Source organism: Giraffa tippelskirchi, chromosome 13 (assembly GCF_054371585.1).
Source record: "Giraffa tippelskirchi isolate mGirTip1 chromosome 13, T2T-mGirTip1v1.2.pri, whole genome shotgun sequence".
NCBI lineage: Eukaryota > Metazoa > Chordata > Mammalia > Artiodactyla > Giraffidae > Giraffa > Giraffa tippelskirchi.
Genome location: NC_137287.1, coordinates 103,827,604 through 103,845,225, shown reverse-complemented (window position 1 = coordinate 103,845,225; position 17,622 = coordinate 103,827,604). Strand labels below are relative to the sequence as shown.

The following is a 17,622-nucleotide window of genomic DNA, read 5'->3' as shown; positions in this document are numbered from 1 at the left end:
TGTGCTTCATCAGGCCTCTCGCTCTGCCCCTTCCTGAGCGGAAAATGTGAAGCCTGGCCCCCAGAAGGGATGCGGGGGGTGGGGAGCGGACATTACTCACCTCCCGGGCAGACAGGAAGTCAGCGCCAGGGCAGAACCAAGGGTCCTGCTTCTTTCTTCCTGCAGGGTTGTGGCAGGGGTCGGGGTGGGGGGTGGGGGTGCTGGGTAGGAGCTGCGGGGCTGCTGGGGGCCTCTTGTTAGTGCCTGTCAGATGAGAGGCCCTTCCAGTCTCAGGCCTCTGGGACCCAGTGGACCTCAGCTTGCCTCCGCCTGGGGACATGGTGCCAACATTTCCTGCCTGCACACTGGATGTCTGGAGCCTCCCCTCCAGGGCCCATCACCACGTCAGGACCGAGGCACTGAGTGTCCTGGCTTAAGCCCTTGGTTCTTTCAGGACTCTCCACTGGGTCTGTCACGTGAATACTGAGCCCTGTGGCCCAGGAGGCTGATAACCCCTTCCTGGCTTTGTCCCTTCCTCTTGGAAGAGCCAGGAGGCAGGAGAGGGGCAGGCACTCAGAACAGGGGACCCCTGCCAGGTTGTAAGCTGTCTGAGGGCAGGAGATGTGTCTCTGAAAAAACATGTCTTTTCACATCTATTACATTCACTGTAGAAAATAGAAAAAAAACAGGAGCAAAAAAAAAAAGCCATCAAAATTATCAGTGTTTGGGGCATATTCTTCTTTGTCTTTTCTGTGTATGTAATCAGTCTTATTTTCTTTATTTAAAAAAAAAAAGGAAGAGGGATCACGTAGTGCTGGAGTCGCCTTTTTTTCCCCTAGAAGTTGTCTTCGCCTCTCCCCTGCACTGATACTGCGTTTTTAAAGGTGTTCAATTATCCCGGTGATTGGAAGCCCCATTCCTGAGCCCACTCTTTGCTCACCTCTGTGCTGGTGGCAGTTGGCTGTGAGCTCAGAGCTGTGACTAGGCCTTTCCTACAGAGGGGGAGGTGACTTGGCCAGACCCCATGTGACCACAAGGGTGTCTCTGACCCCAGAGCCTGAGTCTGGACCACTCGTGGGGAAGGGTGTTCTAGCCTCTGTTTCTCGTTATCACAAACCGTGCAGCATGGAGTAGCCTCAGGGCCAAGTGTTCTCTTCTGGGCTTTATCCCCAGCCCTTGGCTTAGAGCAGGTGCCCAGCAAACAGCTGTTAAGAAGCCCGTGGCAGAGCTGGGGGACCAGCAGAGGCGCCTTGGAGAAGGCCACAGTGTGATGTTCAGACAAGTGTATAGCAGCCTAGGAAGCTTGGGCAGCATGTCAGGAGGAGGCTGGGAGGAGAGGAAGATGCTGAATGCCAGGATAGGGGGTTTCCTGGGTCACGTGTCTCCAGAAGCTCCTGGTGACCCCAAGCTTCAGCCGGGAGAGAGGGCCCCAGCCAGTTGAGGGGCTGGCATTCGAGGGTTCCAGGAGTAACGAGAGAGATGAGGCTGCCTCTTGGGCCCGGGGTCTCAACCTGACACGGCTCCCTGCTGGCGACCCGTGCCACCCTGCCAGGGCTCTCCTGAGCAGGTCCTGGCCTGCCCTGGTCCTGCAGTGCAGTCTGAAGCAAGTTGCTCACCTCTGATCCCTGGCTTCTGTCTGTCGTGTGCCCTGGGTGACTGCAGCCATTAATCCTGGTGTGTCTCAGGAGCCCTTTGTGAGAGGCCCAAGGCTTCCTGCCTCCTGGCTCTTGCTGCCCTTGGATGGGGCCCTCCATTACCCAGAAATGCAAACTGGGCAGCGGGGGCGGTCACTGGGGGGGCAGGTGTGTGACTCGCTTGCCCAGGGCCCCGTATTTATGGCGATGCTGCCTCTCCTGTCCATGCCGGCCAGGGGCCTCTCTCCCTGTCTTGCGCGCCTCCCTGGTGTCCACCGGGCGGGTCTGAGCGGAGAGTGTGCCCCAACCCCAGACACGCTGCCCCAGCCCAGACTCGGATCTGCCTCTGCTCCTACCTTGCTGTGCAGCCAATCACTCCCTCTCACTGCATGGCTGGTGAAGACCGGACCATGTGTGGATGGGGAAGGCTGGGTTGGATGGGGCTGGTACAGGGGTTCCTGATGAAGAGCCAGAGGCGGGAGGCCATGGCTAGCTGGCACTCACAGGCTGAGGGGCTGGAGGTGGGTGAGGGGCTCCCTTGAAAGACTGAGTGGTCCTCCTCACTTCCCCATCCTCTGGACCCTTCGCTGCCTCACCTGGTCCAATCCTGTCTCCTCATCTGTCCAGGTCTTTCTCGATCCCGTCTGCCCACTAAGCCCTATGGGGTTCTGACCACAGCTCTCTTTACAAGCTCACTACCTGGGCGCTCACAGCTTACCCTAGCATCTCCTGAGTTCCCATCCCACTCCCCACCCACATGTGCCAGGACTTGTGGGGGCACCTTACGTCTCCCAGGACCCTGCAGATCTCCTGGAATCTGCACACCCAGACCCGTCCCAAGCTCCCACGCTGGCGGCTGCAAGTTAGCACTGCTGTCCAAGGAGAAGGCACCTGGGCAGCAGCTTACCCCCTGGATGCCAGCCACTGTGGGCACTCAGGCTGCCCAGGAGTGTTCCCAGCCAGGGGTGGGAGCTGCTCGTTTGAGGGAACAGGCAAGAGGCTGTCCTGTGAGTGGAGTCAGGGCCAGGCCAGACAGACTCAGAGGCAGTCACCCACATTTGCCCCTGAGCTTCATCCACTTCACATGTTCTCTGCCCGTGGTGCCCACCCCAGCAGGGGCCCCAAACTTCATGGCCTGCTGCAGCCTGCTGCCAGTGGCCCCGACAGTCGTGGTTGGGCATCCTCCCTGGTCACTGTTGACATGTAGGGAAGGCTGTGACCGCTTTGCTCCAGCCTCCCTGGGATGGCTTCCTGCAGTGGGCTTTTAAACTGAGCCTCCCCTCCCCCACACCTGCTGGTCTTGGTCCTGACCCCGCCTGTCTCAGGTGAGGCTGGAAGCTGTGTCTGGGCCTCATTCTCTGGCTACTGGTCACTTCCTTGCTCCTTCTAGATTAATAGCTCATAGCTCCTATTCAAGGCTCAAAATGTCCACACACCGGATGGAGAGGTGATGGAGAGGTGGTGGCAGTGGCCTCCTGCCGTTTACCCTCCCCTGCCAGGAGCAGAGAACCAGGACCTGATCCCTTCTGGGGATTGGCTGTGGGCTGCCCCGCCAGTCCTGGGTCACAGGAAAGTGTCCATCATCAGCTGGGCTGCAGGCGGCTCAGACAATGCTGAGCTGTCCTGGCCTCTGGCCGCCACAGGGTAAGGGAGGCTGGGAGACAGCACCGAGAGATCCCTTTATCCCTGGAGCCGGCCAGGCCCGCACAGCCCCGGCCTTATGCAGTCTGCCAGGGTCTTAGGCCCTCACAGCCCCCCAGACGCCTGATGAGGACAGGACAAACTCCAGGCCCATAGGGGCGAATGAAGTTCACCTGCTAAGAAAGAGAAAGAGAGATCCCTCAGACACCTGGAAGATTCGCCTAGGTCTGCTCAGCCATGGGAGTGTCAGAGCCCTGCCCCCCTCCCCAGCCCAGGACCCATGGAGACCCAGCTGCCCACTGACCCTCTGTGGAGGCAGGCCGGCTGTACTGGAGAGGAGGCCAGGGAAGGGGTGTGCCCAGAGGCATCACCACCCAAGCCTGTCCAAGGGTGACGTTCCCGGAAACCAGGAAGTAACCAGGGCTGCGTCGACGTCGTCACTCTGACCTAAGGACTGGGATGCACCGAACCCAGACTGACTTCTGGGCAGGCTGGCGGAAGGCCTGCACACAAGCACGCAGGCTCCGGGGCCAGGGCCCTGTGACTCCTTCACACACAGTTGTCCGAAGTCGTTCAGTTTGCTCTCAGAACACATCATTTGTTGTGGGGTTGGGGCGAGGGGTACAGGGAGCTGCTCTCAGCTAGAGCTTAGCACACAGAATCGGTATTGAGTTCTCACTGCGCGTGCTTGTCCTTGCAGGTGGGGCCAGGGAAACTTGGGCCTGGGAAGACATAGACCTAGGCACTCCATACAGAGAGTGGTTCCCCCTGGGGTGCACTTGGCCAGTATTTACTGGGAAGGGACCTGCAGTAAGTGGTACAGAGGTGGGGGTGGAGGGCTGTCCTATAGTACAGTTGGGCAAGTCAAGGCCAAGAGAAGAAAGAGCGCTGGGTGAGGGGGTGCTTCGGGGCATCAGGCCACACTGGGGCCCGTCTGTGCCCTTCTGTTCACACTGTGTGATGGTGGGGACCTCCCCCTGGGGTCCTTTGGCCTTCCTGATGTCTGTTCTGGGGGAGGTGGGGTGCAAAGCAGGCACAATGAGTCTGCCCGGCGCCTGCCACATACTTGGCGCCCGCCCCCACTGAAGGCGGCCCCCGGCCCCAGTCCCCACTGCCAACCTTGCTCAGGCCACCTGCCCCAAGACCCCAACTCTCATCTGCAACTTGGACACCTCTCTAAGGACTGAGATTCCAGGGTCCCTGCACCGAGAGAAGTGATTTCAGGTTAGGGGGAACATCACAAAAATCGGGGTGTGCCCTAATGTGGGAGTCACAGACCACTATTGAAAAGGGCTCATGCAAACTGAGGTATATACCATGTGTGTAAAATACACACAGAGTTTCAAAGACTTTGTATGAAAAAGGATGTAAAATATTTCAAATTTAACATAATATTACATGTTGAAAAGATAATATTTGGGCTATATTGGGTTAAATAAAATAGATTATTAAAATTTACTCCACCTGTTTTATTTTCTTTTTACATTTTTTTAATGTGGCTACTAGAAAATTAATAGTTCCTTATGTGGCTCACATTAAGTGTCTGTTGGACAGCGCCACTCTGGACTCTGAGGGCCTCGGGTGTTGACACCAGCTTAAGGAATGAGTCATAAAAGGTTGATGAGGAAGATGGATGCTGTGGAATAGAGGTGCTGGGTGGGGTTTAGGGGGCAAGAATGGAGGCCAGATGGAGAGCAGGACTGGGCCAGGCCTTTGGAACCACAGGGATGGACCAGGGTGGCATTCACGAGGGGCAGCTAGGGAGCAGTGGGGGTCAGAAGGCCAAACTGTGGGGCAGGTGCCCAATGTGTTCCCACCACCCAGGATGGGGGAGTCCTAGTGACACCATCTCACCCAACTCCTCAGTGTCCCCCATTTGACCCCAGGGCCCTCCCCCTTCCTTCCGGGAGGAAGAGCAGGGTAGCCTGCCAGGAGCCTGGTGCTCCAGGGAACTATGCATCATGTAAACACGGCCCAGCCGCTGGCCTTTGTCAGAGCAGGTGGAGAGACCAGGCCTGGCAAGGCACACCCCAAATTCAGAGCAGAGACGGTGCCCCCAGACTGCAGCCTGAAGCCACATGGGTGGGGGGGCAGGGACTGGCTCTTCCAGATCCAGCCCGCCCACCTACCCCCCACGTCCCCACCGCCGCTGGCTAGCTCCAGCACTCTTGCTTCCCCACCTCCTCCCCAGCTCGTCTCTGGTGTTTGTGAATTATTGATGCTCCCTTCTCTCCCCTGCCTGGAAGCTGGCAGAGAAGGGAGGTGCTGCCTGCCTTGCCACGCCTCTGGCCATACCAGGCTGCCAGCACCCGGAACCCATGGGGCCATATGTATGTACGCCCTGGGACCATGGGTCAGCAGACCTTTGCACCCTTGCCCAGCCCTCCTTGGGAGGCAGCGAGGGTCACCCCTGGGAGAGGGTGCCACTGGCTGTGGCCCCAGAGCCCGGTGTGGCAATTGGCGGCTCGCACAGAGCTGGGCTTGTGCGGGCTCTGGGGCGCTGGCGCCCACATAAGGGCATTGTTTGCTGAGGTAAAAGGGGTTTTTGTCTCCTTCTGGAGACTGGACAGAAGGAGGAACAATTTCCCCCATTCATCACTAATTCCCCCATTTGAATAGCAGCACATTGCCCCACGTTACATAGATGGGCACGCAGTCCTTCCCTGCCCGGAGGCATTCCGGGCCCAGGTGGTGGGCCCTGTGTCCTGCCCAGACCAGGAAGCTGCCCTTCACCGGAGCCCAGGAGGCCTGGTTTTGTGGAAATGCTCAGAAGGGGTGCATTCCCTCTGCTTCCCTGGTGTTCCACGCCACACTTGTCCCTGTCACTGTAGCCACAGGTTGGGGGTTGTCTTGCCCTGCTGGCATGATTCTGGGCTCCGGCAGGCTGGCCATGGGTGGAGTGCCCACCCTGGAGGGGCCTCCTGCACAGCCACACAGATCAGGACCAGGTGGAGACAAAAGGGTCACTTCCAGCTCCGTGTCATGTGCCTGGAGGCCTGCACCCCAGAAGGCCCAACTCCATCACTCCTGGTGCCCATGGGGCCAGCTGGGTTCTTTCACAGGGTCATAAAATGTCAGAGCCCAAGAGGGCGTCAGCGGCAACTCCCTAGACTGCAGATAAGAGGAGCTAGGGAGGCGGGCTGTGCCCAAGGTCAGAAGGCAGCAAAGCCCTGCACCTGTTACCCCAGCCCCGCTCCTTCAGGCACGGGTTTGGATCCATGACTGTGTCTCCCTTAAATCACGTTGTTTTTGGAGAGGGCTGGCGGGGAGGCAAGAGTTGCGAGTGGATTGGAACCCCGCTTGCCCCAGCCTGCAATGCTGATGTTTCTCCCTGTTCTTTCCCCAGACAGTGAGAGGCAGGTCTCTGGGCCGGGGCTGTGCCAGGATGCTGGAGGTGGGCCCTGCTGCTGGCCCCTCCTGGGGTTAGGGTGGGCCACGATGAGGAGAGAGCCGGGGAGGGGCGGGGCGGGGGGGGGCTCCATTCCTTTGGGCCCTCCCAGGGGCAGGACCGTGGGTTACTCAGAGTCCAGACCAGGCCCACATGATGCGACCTGCCTCCAGCCAGCTTTCACAGTTAAGGAAATCATTGAGTCCTGTAACCAGAAGTCTAGGGCTTTCTTTGGCTTTAGGCACGGGTGGATTTTGGGGGGATTGGTCTGTGCCGGCCTGTCAGCCCTGCTGGTCCTCCCTGCTGAGTGAGCTCTGCAACCCCTGGGCTGATGGAAGAGTATTTCTTTGTTTCCGCAGAAACCCCTGGACTTACTTCCGTGGGCCCATTGCGGATCACTATGATGGACTGTGCTGACCAGCCAGGCCTGGGGCATAGGCTCACCCTTGGGAGACGTGGGATGCCCTCACTAGAGGGAGAGGGCTGTGGTTTCTGGAGAGACAGGAACCACCTTGGACAGCTGACAAGGGGGGCTGGGCACAGACCACAGACAGAACATGTGAGAAGGTGATAAATACTCTGGAAAACTGGGTAAAGGAGTCAGTGTGTCAGAGTGGGGGCAGGGAGGTCATACGGAGAAGATGACCTTTCAGCAAAGCCCTGGATCCAGTGGGAAGGAACACGGAGTGTCCTGAGAAGAGGGGACAGTAAGTGCCAAGGCCAGGGCACAGCTGGATGGGGCGACATCTGGGGACGGGGTGGGGGAGGTGGCTGCCAGGAGGGCCCAGCAGGAGGCCTGGGGAGGGTTTGGCTTCAGTTTGGGGGTTTGAACTCAGTCCAAGGGCTGCAGCTGGATCATAGCCACTGCCAGGGTTGGCGAGGCGGGGGGCATTGACTGATAACACTTCACCCCCAGCAGCTCCTGAGCCCTGCTGGCCTTAGGGGGCTTCTGCACTTGCCCCCTGACCTTCTCAGCGTTGTTCTTGGAGGCTTCTTCCATGGGCTACTTCCAGAAACCCTACCCTGCCTCCCTCCTGCACAGCGCCCACTCTAGATCCCCCCTCCCCGGGGGAGCTCCGGAGGAGGAAGGGGTTGCAGGGACAAGGATCAAGGACATGAAGCACACAAGGCTCTCCCCAGAGTCCAGTGTCCTCTGGAGCCTTCTGTTTGGTTTCTTGCTCCTTAGAGGATGAGCCCCCAGGACAACGACCGCCCCCATCTTTCCGCTGCTGTGTCCCCAGTGCCTCACACAGGCCTGACACCCAGCAGGTGTTCGAGGAAGGGAGGGACGAGGGCAGGGTCCGTGTCTTTGAGGCCCAGTTCCTCTCCCACCTCCCTTCACCTGCCCACCTCATATTTGGCACCAAGCTGGTCTCTGAGGGGCCCCCGGAAACCCACAGTCTAGTCTAGGCGAGCGTTCATTACAAAGTGAGAAGGCCTGGGGTCAGGGAACCGGTTTCGTTTGTTCTTTTTCTTCAGTACCTATTTGCTGTGTTGGGTATTGTCTACACCTTATAAGTCCTATTTTACTAACGTGGCACCCATTTTGAAAGGAGGCGAAGGGGCATCTTCAGGGACACACAGCCCCTCCGCCTTCTGCCTAAAGCCCATGGCCTCCCTAGTCAGCAGAGTTGCAGGCAGCCTGTGAGCAGGTTGAGGGCGGCGTGATGGGTTGAGGAGGGGGGTGCTTTTAACTCGCCTGTGCCCCCTGAGGTGGGCCCTGTGTGTGTGGCTGGCTTTCCTGGCGCCCAAGTGCAGAGTGGAGGTGGGAGAGGCTTGCCCTGCAGGTCCATGGGGTGGCAGCAGATGGAACTGGGGCCCACTGGCCTCCTCCAGGATTTTTGTTTTGTTTTGCTTTGGGGGAATTTTTTGTGGTGAACAATTTTGTAAAACAGATTTTACCACTTTTTAACCATTTTTAAGTGTACAGTTCAGCGGCATTAAGTACACTGACCATGTGTGTAACCAGCGCACATTATTTCCAAGATAGAGTTCTCATTACTGTAAACAGAAACTCTGTAACCATTAAGCTATAACTCTCTATTCCACCCAAACCCAGCCCCTGGTGACCCCTCAGATATTTTCATTCTCTGTGGATGTGACGATTCTAGATATTGATATTGCATGTGTGTCCTCTTTCAGTATCTGTCCTGCTGTGTCTGACTCATTTCATTTAATGGTAACATTTCCAGAGTTCATCCATGTTGTAACATGTATCAGAATTTCATTACTTTTTATGACCGAATATCTCATTGCATAGATAGACCACATTTGGTTTGTCTGTTTGTCCAGCAAGGTTCTTCAAAATGTAAACAATGTGAGTCAGTCACCAATATTTAAAAACCTGGATATTTACACACGGGTGCCTACTTCCGGTTTTCTTCTAAAAACTTGGAATGCATAGCTACACGAGGTCCGGACTCCTGGCCTCGTGTGTCTCATCTGCCCAGCCATTCCTGTGTCAGACTGAAGTCTGGGAGGAGGGACTGTGCCACCATTGGAGCCACTGCCTGTGACTCCCTGGGTGGGTAGGTGAGGTGCACAGCCCTGGGGTAAGGGTGTTGGGAGCTCAAGAATCTAGGGCTCAAGAGTCCTGGGCTCCTGAGCTGGAGGGCCTGGGAAAACACACACACACACACATACACATGCACACATGTGCATCCTCATAGCATCCAAGCCTCCTTCGTGCTCATGCCTGGAGATGCACAGGACAAGAGGGTCCTTCCTCCCTGGAGAGAATCTGGTTGGGAGGTAGGCGGTTGGCGTGCCATCTCTTGGGCCCGTGCCCACTGTGATGTGTCAGGAGGCCGTGGGCCTGATGCCCACGCTGAGCATTGTGACACTGGCTCCCTTTATGCCTGGTGTGGTACCCACTAACCTTCAAGCAACCCCTCCTTCCAGAGGAGGAAGACAAGGCCCTCTGAGGTCGAGCAAGTGGCTGGTTATGGAGTGGTGCAGGGTGTGAAGTCATGCCTGCCAGGTGGGCTAAGAATGGGCACTGGCCAGAGCCCAGAGGAGCTCAGACGGTCAGCTAGGATGGACGTGATCCTTGCCCTCTGTCTCCTGGGCCCTGGCAGAAACTCCCGAAACCTCAGGTGTTGGGGCTTCTCCGGCAGCTAGGCCTAGCCCTGGTGGGGAGGTGGGCAGCTCTCAAGCCTGCACCTGAGCCAGTCAAGGAGGCATGATGTATCCCTCGGAGGGATGGGCACAAGCTGGGGTTGGGTCTGTGAGTACCTCCTTCCCAGGGACCCTGATGGGAGGAGGCCTGCTCTGAGAAGGCAGCATTGGGCCAGCCTTTGAAGGTGGACTCACATTTACTGAGTTGGACAAGGCAGGCAGATTAGCAGAGGCCTGGAGCTGTGAGGTTCAGCAGTGGCCAGTACAGTGGGACCTGGGCTGGGGGAAGGCTGCAGAGGTCATGGGACCAAGAACACACCGGCAAGAGTGCAGCCTCTCCTTGGGCAGGCTGTGGGCAACAGGAAGGTGGGGACTAAGGGAGTGATAGTTGGGCTGGTGCTGGGAAAGGAAAGGGTGGAGACAGGTGCAAGGGTGTGACCAAGGGAAGCTGGAGTGCTGAAGAGGGAACTCAGCCAAGAAGACTAGATGGAAAGTGGGGGGGTGGGTGTGGCTTGGCAGTTTGGCAGCTCATTCACTTTCCGCGTGTTTCAGCAGTGAGCATCTTGTCCCCTCAGGAGGACTGGCATCTTGGTCGTAGTCAGCTACTACTTTTTTTCTCAGCTTGGGACAGGGCCAGCACGCAGTAGGTGCTCAGTAAATACTGCTGGCTAGTTTGTTTATTCCACAAATGTCTAGATTGGTCACCGGAGACACTGTCAGAAGAAAACCAGACCCATCTGTGATTGAGGAGGAGGGGATGGGTGGTGAGCTTCCAGAGGGTAGCAGGGCGGCTGGCCTGGGGACTCTGGGATCTGGGATGTAGCTGAGCAAGGGCGGGATCTGTGGGGCGGCTCTGAGTAGAGCCTGGAGCAGGTCTGCAGGAGGATGGAGGGAGCAGTAACTGCCCAGAGGAAGAGGAGGAGAAGGAGAAGGAGGGGCAGCCTGGCCCAGGGGACCTGCGGCAGCCGAGGGGGAGGGGTGCCGCTGCGCGGAGGCCTTCCCATCCCCCTCAGCCCTGGGCCTTGGCTGCTTGATGGGCAGCCTGGCCCCGCCCCTGGGCAACCAGCAGGCCAGCGATTGGTTGGCGCGCTAGAGCCGCTCGGTCGCCATGGGGACGCTGGGAGGTGCGCGTGCCCAGTGCCCAGCACCAAGGACTAAATCTTCATAATCTGCTGGCTGGGAGGGGTGGAGTGGGGGTGGGGTCGTGCGCGACCCTGGCCTGGGGGAAGGGGTGTCCTGGGATGCGGTCAGGGCTCCCTGCAGCCGTCCCTCCCCCACCCACCCTGGTGGCAGGTGCAGAGCCGCTTGGGCACCTGGGCGCTACCAGGAACCACGCGGTACTCACCTGACAGTGACCCCGGGAGCTAGACTGTAGCTTGGGCCTCTGCCTTCTCAGCTGATCAAGCAGGAGGCTGGGGGCAGGGTCGGGGAAAGGAGCCTGGAATTCATCGGAAAGATCTAGCCCCCGAGTTAAGTTTGTCCTCCTGGATTCCCCGGCAATGCTATGCTCTCTGCAGCAGGGGGCGCCCTCCACAGGGCTTTGTAGGGCTGTCCCCGCAGGAAAGGCGGGATGGCCCACTGAGGTGCTGCGGACAGAGACCCTGCAGCCCTGGCTCTGGGTGTCCAGTGTCGTGTGGCCATGCAGGGAGGCAGGTCTGCGTCTACACAGGCTGCCAGGATTGGGCCCAGGCCTGCTTGCTGGGAGCAGGGGTGTCACAGTGGAGCCATCCTGCAAGTCAGGGGGTGGAGAAATTCCAGGGTCTGCGGTGGGGAGGGCGTCCTGTGGGGAAGAAGGTGTGAAGGGGTGAGGCAGTGGTGAGCCAGAGGAAGAGGGGGGCGCTGGCCAGGCTCCATGCAACCTCCGGGGGTGTCTGAGGACCTCTGGGCCACCGCTGGGTGGATCAGACTGGAGGCTGCAGCCGCTCAGTCCCAGGCCCTCGAAGCTGAATATGGCGTTTGTGGGGGTGTAGGGCAGGAGGCCACCATGCCCTGCACACTCCCTGGCTGCTCTGCTCCTGGTGGGCCCGGTTTCTGGCAGCGGGACCCTGCCCCCCATCTCGGGGCTGGGGTAAGGCTTGGAGCCTCTTGGAGCCTCCAGCGGGGACAGCAGCGCTCACCTGCCCAGGGATGCTCGTGAGGACAACATGGGGCAAGTACCACTCCCTGAGCTGCCCCGGCCATGTACCTGGGGGTATCTCGGGGGCCAGTGGGTGGTGGGGTGGGGCCTCACACCCAGGCCTCTCGTTCCAGACGACTCCTCCTCTGAGAGTGGCAGCGGTAATGGCTCCTCCACCCTGAACCCGTCGACCTCCAGCAGCACGCAGGGAGACCCGGCCTTCCCCGAGATGAATGGCAACGGCAGCGTGGCCCCCATGGACTTCACCGCCAGCGCCGAGGATCAGCCCATCAACCTGTGTGACAAGCTCCCACAGGGCTCCGCTCTAGGCACGCCCTCCTACCCCTCCGATGGCTGCGGTGCCGATGGACTGCGGAGCCGTGTCAAGTACGGGGTGAAGACCACCCCCGAGGTGTGTGGGGCTGCGGGTTCCCCACAGCTGTGAGCTTCGGTCACTCCTGTATACACAGCAGGGTTGTGCGAGGCTGACGTGAAATTGCATGTTATCTGGGGCTCTGGCCACAACCAGCGGAGGCAGGGTGGTGGCCGTGGCTGCTATGCCATCATTTGCCTGGGGAGGCCCTGAAACGGGAGCAAGCTTCTCACTTCACCTGCGTCCCCATCTGTGAAGTGAGGTTGATGGCCTTGGCCCTAGTGGAGGTGGGGAGGGACGTGTGGCCTGGCCCCTCCGCCTCCAGAACAGGGTCCGCTGTAAAAAGCAGCAGCAGGCGGGCTTCATTCAGCAGAGGCCCCAGGGTTCCCATTTTCTGACTGGTCTGCACACTTGTCCCCATTTTACAGATGGTGCAGATTGAGGCCTTGGTGGCCTCAGGGACATGGAGGTATAAAATCCAAAAGACCAGTCTGAGGGGGGCAGATAGATGCCCCCCCATTTGGCCCTCTCCCACCTTCCTGTTACTTCCGCAGGTCACCTCCAGACCAGTAAGATCTCCTACAGTGCGGCCTTGGGTGCGGGAGCTCCCCTGGGGAGGGGGCATTTTCTCCTGCCAGGGCTGGGGGGCCAGAGGTGCCTTCTCAGACCCCTACTCTCCTGGGCTCCAGCCAAGGCCCCTGTTCAGTTTCCAGAATTCTCTTCCTGGGGCCTGTTTCCTTTTCTGCAGGGGGTGTAGGGTGGGTACCAGTGCTGGCCTGCAGTGGTATCTGTCGTGGGACGTTTCTATACAAGGGTCTTTATACAGTCGTCATACAGTCAGTGTACCTGAGCCCAGGCCGCGGAGCCAGGACTGGCAGCACATCGTCCTCCCCCTCCACTTTTATTTTTCCAATTTATTTTTTGGCCGAGCCCTGTGGCATGTAGGATCTTAATTCCCCGACCAGAGATCGAACCTGTGCCCCCTGCATTGGAGGCATGGAGTCCTAACCACTGGACCACCAGGGAAGTCCCCGTCCTTCCCTCTTTGACTGGGCCCCAGTGGCAGGCACAGCCTCTGCACAGCAGGCAGAGAGCCGGCATGACTGAGGTGGCCGCCGTGGCCTCAGGCCACTCGTGTGGACCACGGAAGTGAGATGGGAGCGTGAGTGTCACTGACAATCTGTCTTCTCTCACCCTGGCTGAGGATCGGTCAAGGAGCGCCTGGGAATGTGACTGACCCATGGCACCTTTGACCTTCCCGTGTGAGTCTGACACAGCCTGGCAGGAGGCCAGAGGACCTGGGTGTCCCTGGCCCTTCAGAGACTAGGTGTGGTGGGCACTAGGCGTGATCAAGAGATGGGCACATGGCCAGGGATCCTGGGAGGACCGACCCTGCTGGGTGTGGTTGCATGGAGGCTGGTGGTGGCAGCCATTGCCGGACAGGGCAGCAGTCAGTGTCTGTCTTTATCCATTTGTTCATCAGCAAGAGCTGGGTACCATCTGGGCCACTGTATAGCCATGTGGCAGGGTCTGATCTGTTTCCTGGGGCTGGCCACCTACTAGAAGCTATCCTCCATGAGGGCAGAGACTGTGTCTCCAGGACACTGCTGGTCAGGACTCGCCAAAGCCACAAACTTTCTAAAAGGCAAACAACAGTGGTCTTTGGCCTTACCAGAGCATGTGTGGCAGGGGGCACAAGACAGGATGGGAACTGAGCTGTAAAGGATGAAAAAGAGGGGAAAAGCAGGGAGGAGAGTGGGGAAGTGTATTCCCAGGAGAGCTAGGGAAGGGCTCCTTATTTTGGAGGGCAGGGGACAGGTCCTGTCTCTGCTCCTGCTACAGGATAGGGTGGCTGCCCCATGGGCTGGGCCTGGTTCCCTCTCCTCTTTCTACACACGGGCTCTGCATCAGGCTCCCGGTGACTTCCGGGGGTGGCGGCAGACGGGAGAAGCCCAGCCCGGGAACTGCGGGGATGCTCTGCCTGATGGCCGTCTCCTTGGCTGGTTCTCTCCCAGCCCATCTGTTCCCCATCCCCGACAGACAGCACATTCGCTGCTTTTGTGACAGCTCGGTTGTCAGCTCGGGGTTGCAGCCCCTTGGGGACGAGGGAGGTAAACCCTGAAGCCAGAATGCGTCTTGGCACAAGCAGGAGAGGCTGGCTGGTGGTGGGAAACCCTTTCTGTGTCTGCCTTTCCCTCGCACGAGGAGGCAGGTCGTGGTGTGGGTGCTGCGACCCCCTCCAGTGAGCTTCTCCAGGGCATCAGTTGTGGGGTACGGTTGTGGTAGGGGTGGCCTCCTGCAGCCGTCCAGAGAGGGGTGGCCGTGTCGCTGTGCCCACCTCAGAGGTGAAGGGAGCAGGAAGCAAAGTGACTTGCTCAGGACCTCTCAGGGCAGCTGGGTGTGCCCGAACCCCCCAGTCCCCACGCTCACCGTGACCTGACCCCCTGCCCCTGCCCTCTTCAGTCCCCTCCTTACAGCTCGGGGAGCTACGACTCCATCAAAACCGAGGTCAGTGGCTGCCCCGAGGACCTGACAGTGGGCCGGGCCCCCACGGCAGATGACGACGACGATGACCACGACGACCATGAGGACAATGACAAGATGAATGACTCGGAGGGCATGGACCCTGAGCGCCTCAAGGCCTTCAACGTGAGTGCTTGCCTGGGATGGCCAGGGCGGGGGCACAGTGGGCCAGCCCTTCCCACCGCCCGTGTCCTCCACAGATGTTCGTGCGTCTCTTTGTGGATGAGAACCTGGACCGCATGGTGCCCATCTCCAAGCAGCCCAAGGAGAAGATCCAGGCCATCATCGAGTCATGCAGCCGGCAGTTCCCCGAGTTCCAGGAACGGGCCCGCAAGCGCATCCGCACGTACCTCAAGTCCTGCCGGCGCATGAAGAAGAATGGCATGGAGATGGTGAGCCCCCAGAGTTCCCTGCCCCCCGACCCCGTTCCCACACCCCCCCTCCAGTACCTCCGGAAGCAGACATTGTGGCTTCTGGGTCACAGAGGAGCTCAAACCCCAGCCCTGCCCCCCACACCTCTGGGCCAGGGTTCTCTGCATCCCAGCACTGGCTCCATCCCCATTTCTGTCTGCAGACCAGACCCACACCTCCCCACCTGACCTCGGCCATGGCAGAAAACATCCTGGCAGCTGCCTGCGAGAGCGAGACGAGAAAAGCAGCCAAAAGGATGCGCCTGGAGATCTACCAGTCCTCTCAGGTGCCTGCTTGCTGCCAGCTGCTGGGGGGAGTCCTCGGCCACCCTGCAGGTCCCAGGGCCCCGGGTGCAGAGGGAGCAGGGAGGGTGTCATCACACAGGGGAGGTTCAGGGGCTTGGGGGAGGCAGAGGAACCCAGACACAAAGGCCTTGCAGACTTCAGAAGAGTCTCTGGACTTCGTCTCGAACCCCAAAAGGGTCTTCAGCCAGGCAGGAACAGATCAAATCTGCCTGGAACATAGACAAGAGATGGGGGTCTGGGGGAGGCCCTGGGCAAGGCAGCCAGGGAGAGAGGCAGAGCTCTGCAGGTCCCCATACTGAGTCCCAGCAAATCTGGGGCCACCATCTAGCCCCCGTCCAGGAAACTTGGTCAGGGCTGGCTGCCTCTGAGGTTTCCCAGCGCCCCCCTCCCGCCCTGCAGGACGAGCCCATAGCCCTGGACAAGCAGCACTCCCGGGACTCCACAGCCATCACCCACTCCACCTACTCACTGCCAGCCTCCTACTCCCAGGACCCCGTGTACGTCAACGGTGGCCTCAACTACAGTTACCGTGGTTACGGGGCCTTGGGCAGCAACCTGCAGCCTCCTGCCTCCCTCCAAACAGGAAATCACAGTAATGGTGAGTGTGGGACACCAGGCTCTGCGCCCCCTGACCAGCAGCCTGATGGGGGCGGGGGGAGGATGGGGACAGAGGTTGCCAGGAAAGTGACTCCTCTGTGTTAGAGAGACCCTCCCCATCTCGTCATCTTAGCTAGTCCTCAGATTGGAAGGCAAGGTTAAATATAAACCACTACCTACCACTCCTTTCTCGCCTCCCAGGAGGCTTGCTGGGCCTCTCCCGGGTTCCCCGCCCGCCACTGTGAGCAGAGTCCCAGCGCTTCACCTGGCACACTTGTCTTACTGAAAATGACCAGGTCTCGTGCCCATGTCTCCCAGCGTTGATGGCAGAGCCAGGATGCAGCTCCAGGCAGGTCACCTCCCCCTCCAGGCCACAGGTCATGACCTCATGTGTGAGATGAAGGTTCAAGGGAGCACTGTGGGGCCCCATCTGGGTCACCCGGGGGCAGTGAGTGGTTCGCCATCTGTCCCCTCTCCACCCCCAGGTGCTCTCTGTAACTCTTCCCAGGTGACTGATGCAGACGGGACACAGATCAGTGTTGGAGAGAAACAGCCCCCCAAAGATACAAACCTCCCCATGGAGCCAGGTGCTGCCCTGAGTGCGGGCCTCGGGCCCTTATATGGAGGCCTGGGGGGTGGGAGCAACTGGGGAACAGTGGTGCCCCGTGGAGAGCAGCCTGGGAGCTGGCAAGGGCGGCTGGGGGTGATCCTGGGGCTTCTTGGGTCAGGCATTTGGGTTTTGTTCTATGTGTGGTGGGAGCCACAGATAGGCTCTAAGCAAAGGAGGCTGTGAGTTGTGCTGTCCACCCTTGTGGTGAGATTTTAACGTGGAGGCCAGGAGGCCGAAGCAGCGTGGTTGGGGGCATTCAGAGGTGAGGAAGAGCCGAGGGGAACAGCCAGCTGCTGCTTGAGGAGGTTAGAGGAAGGTGCCGCCCACAGGCCCGAGAACTCTGGTTCTAGGTCTTGGCTGAACATGCCTGAGATTTCCTCTCAAGCCCTTGTCCTTGGCCGTAGGAGGGAGACACCTCGCAGATCCCTTCCCATGGCAGAGAGCTCATGCACCCTCCACTCCCCTTGCTCCCCACCACTGGGAAATATGTGAGGGTCCCTGAAGGATTCCTGCCTGGGCTTAACTTCTCATCCTTCCTAATGCCTCTTAACCTAAAATAAGAGGCTGCCTGGCCCTAATCTCCAAGCTTGAGGCCAGAGTGGCCGGCTGCAGGCAGAGTGGGAGGGCTGTCCCAGGCGGGCTGCTTTCCTTCCAGAAAGAAGCACCGTCCGACAGCCCTGCTGCATGGGGACCTGGTTAGAGTGGGTCTGGAGAAGGAGCTGCGGCAGGGAAGTTAGAGCCCCCTGTCGTGCCTGAGGAGAGCCCTTCCCAGGCGGCGGGCCCCCACCCGGTGCCACACAGCAGGGCCCGTCTCAGGCCACAGCTGCCAGGGCTCTCCACCTCTCTAGAGAGCCTGCTTGTTCACACTTGCCAGAGAGGCTTCAAGGCAGGCCACTAGCTCAGTCTCCCCTGGTTCCTTAGACGTGGG

The 17,622-nt window shown here is 59.3% G+C and overlaps 1 protein-coding gene across 13 annotated transcripts in view; it reads left to right on the top strand.

The window, feature by feature from the left end:
- The window catches only part of NOL4L (nucleolar protein 4 like), a 131,586-nt gene that overhangs the window by 107,566 nt on the left and 6,398 nt on the right, over positions 1–17,622 (top strand). For 7 of the 13 annotated variants that reach the window (XM_081559623.1, XM_081559625.1, XM_081559624.1 and 4 more), the window contains 5 exons: positions 12,010–12,287; positions 14,712–14,897; positions 14,972–15,163; positions 15,346–15,468; positions 15,887–16,085. In XM_081559623.1, coding sequence (XP_081415749.1) covers positions 12,010–12,287; positions 14,712–14,897; positions 14,972–15,163; positions 15,346–15,468; positions 15,887–16,085 — 978 coding nt within the window. Of the gene's footprint in view, positions 1–12,009; positions 12,288–14,711; positions 14,898–14,971; positions 15,164–15,345; positions 15,469–15,886; positions 16,086–16,285; positions 16,434–16,569; positions 16,672–17,622 lie in introns of all 13 variants that reach the window. The other 6 variants (XR_014073822.1, XR_014073824.1, XR_014073823.1 and 3 more) reach the window with 2 other exon arrangements.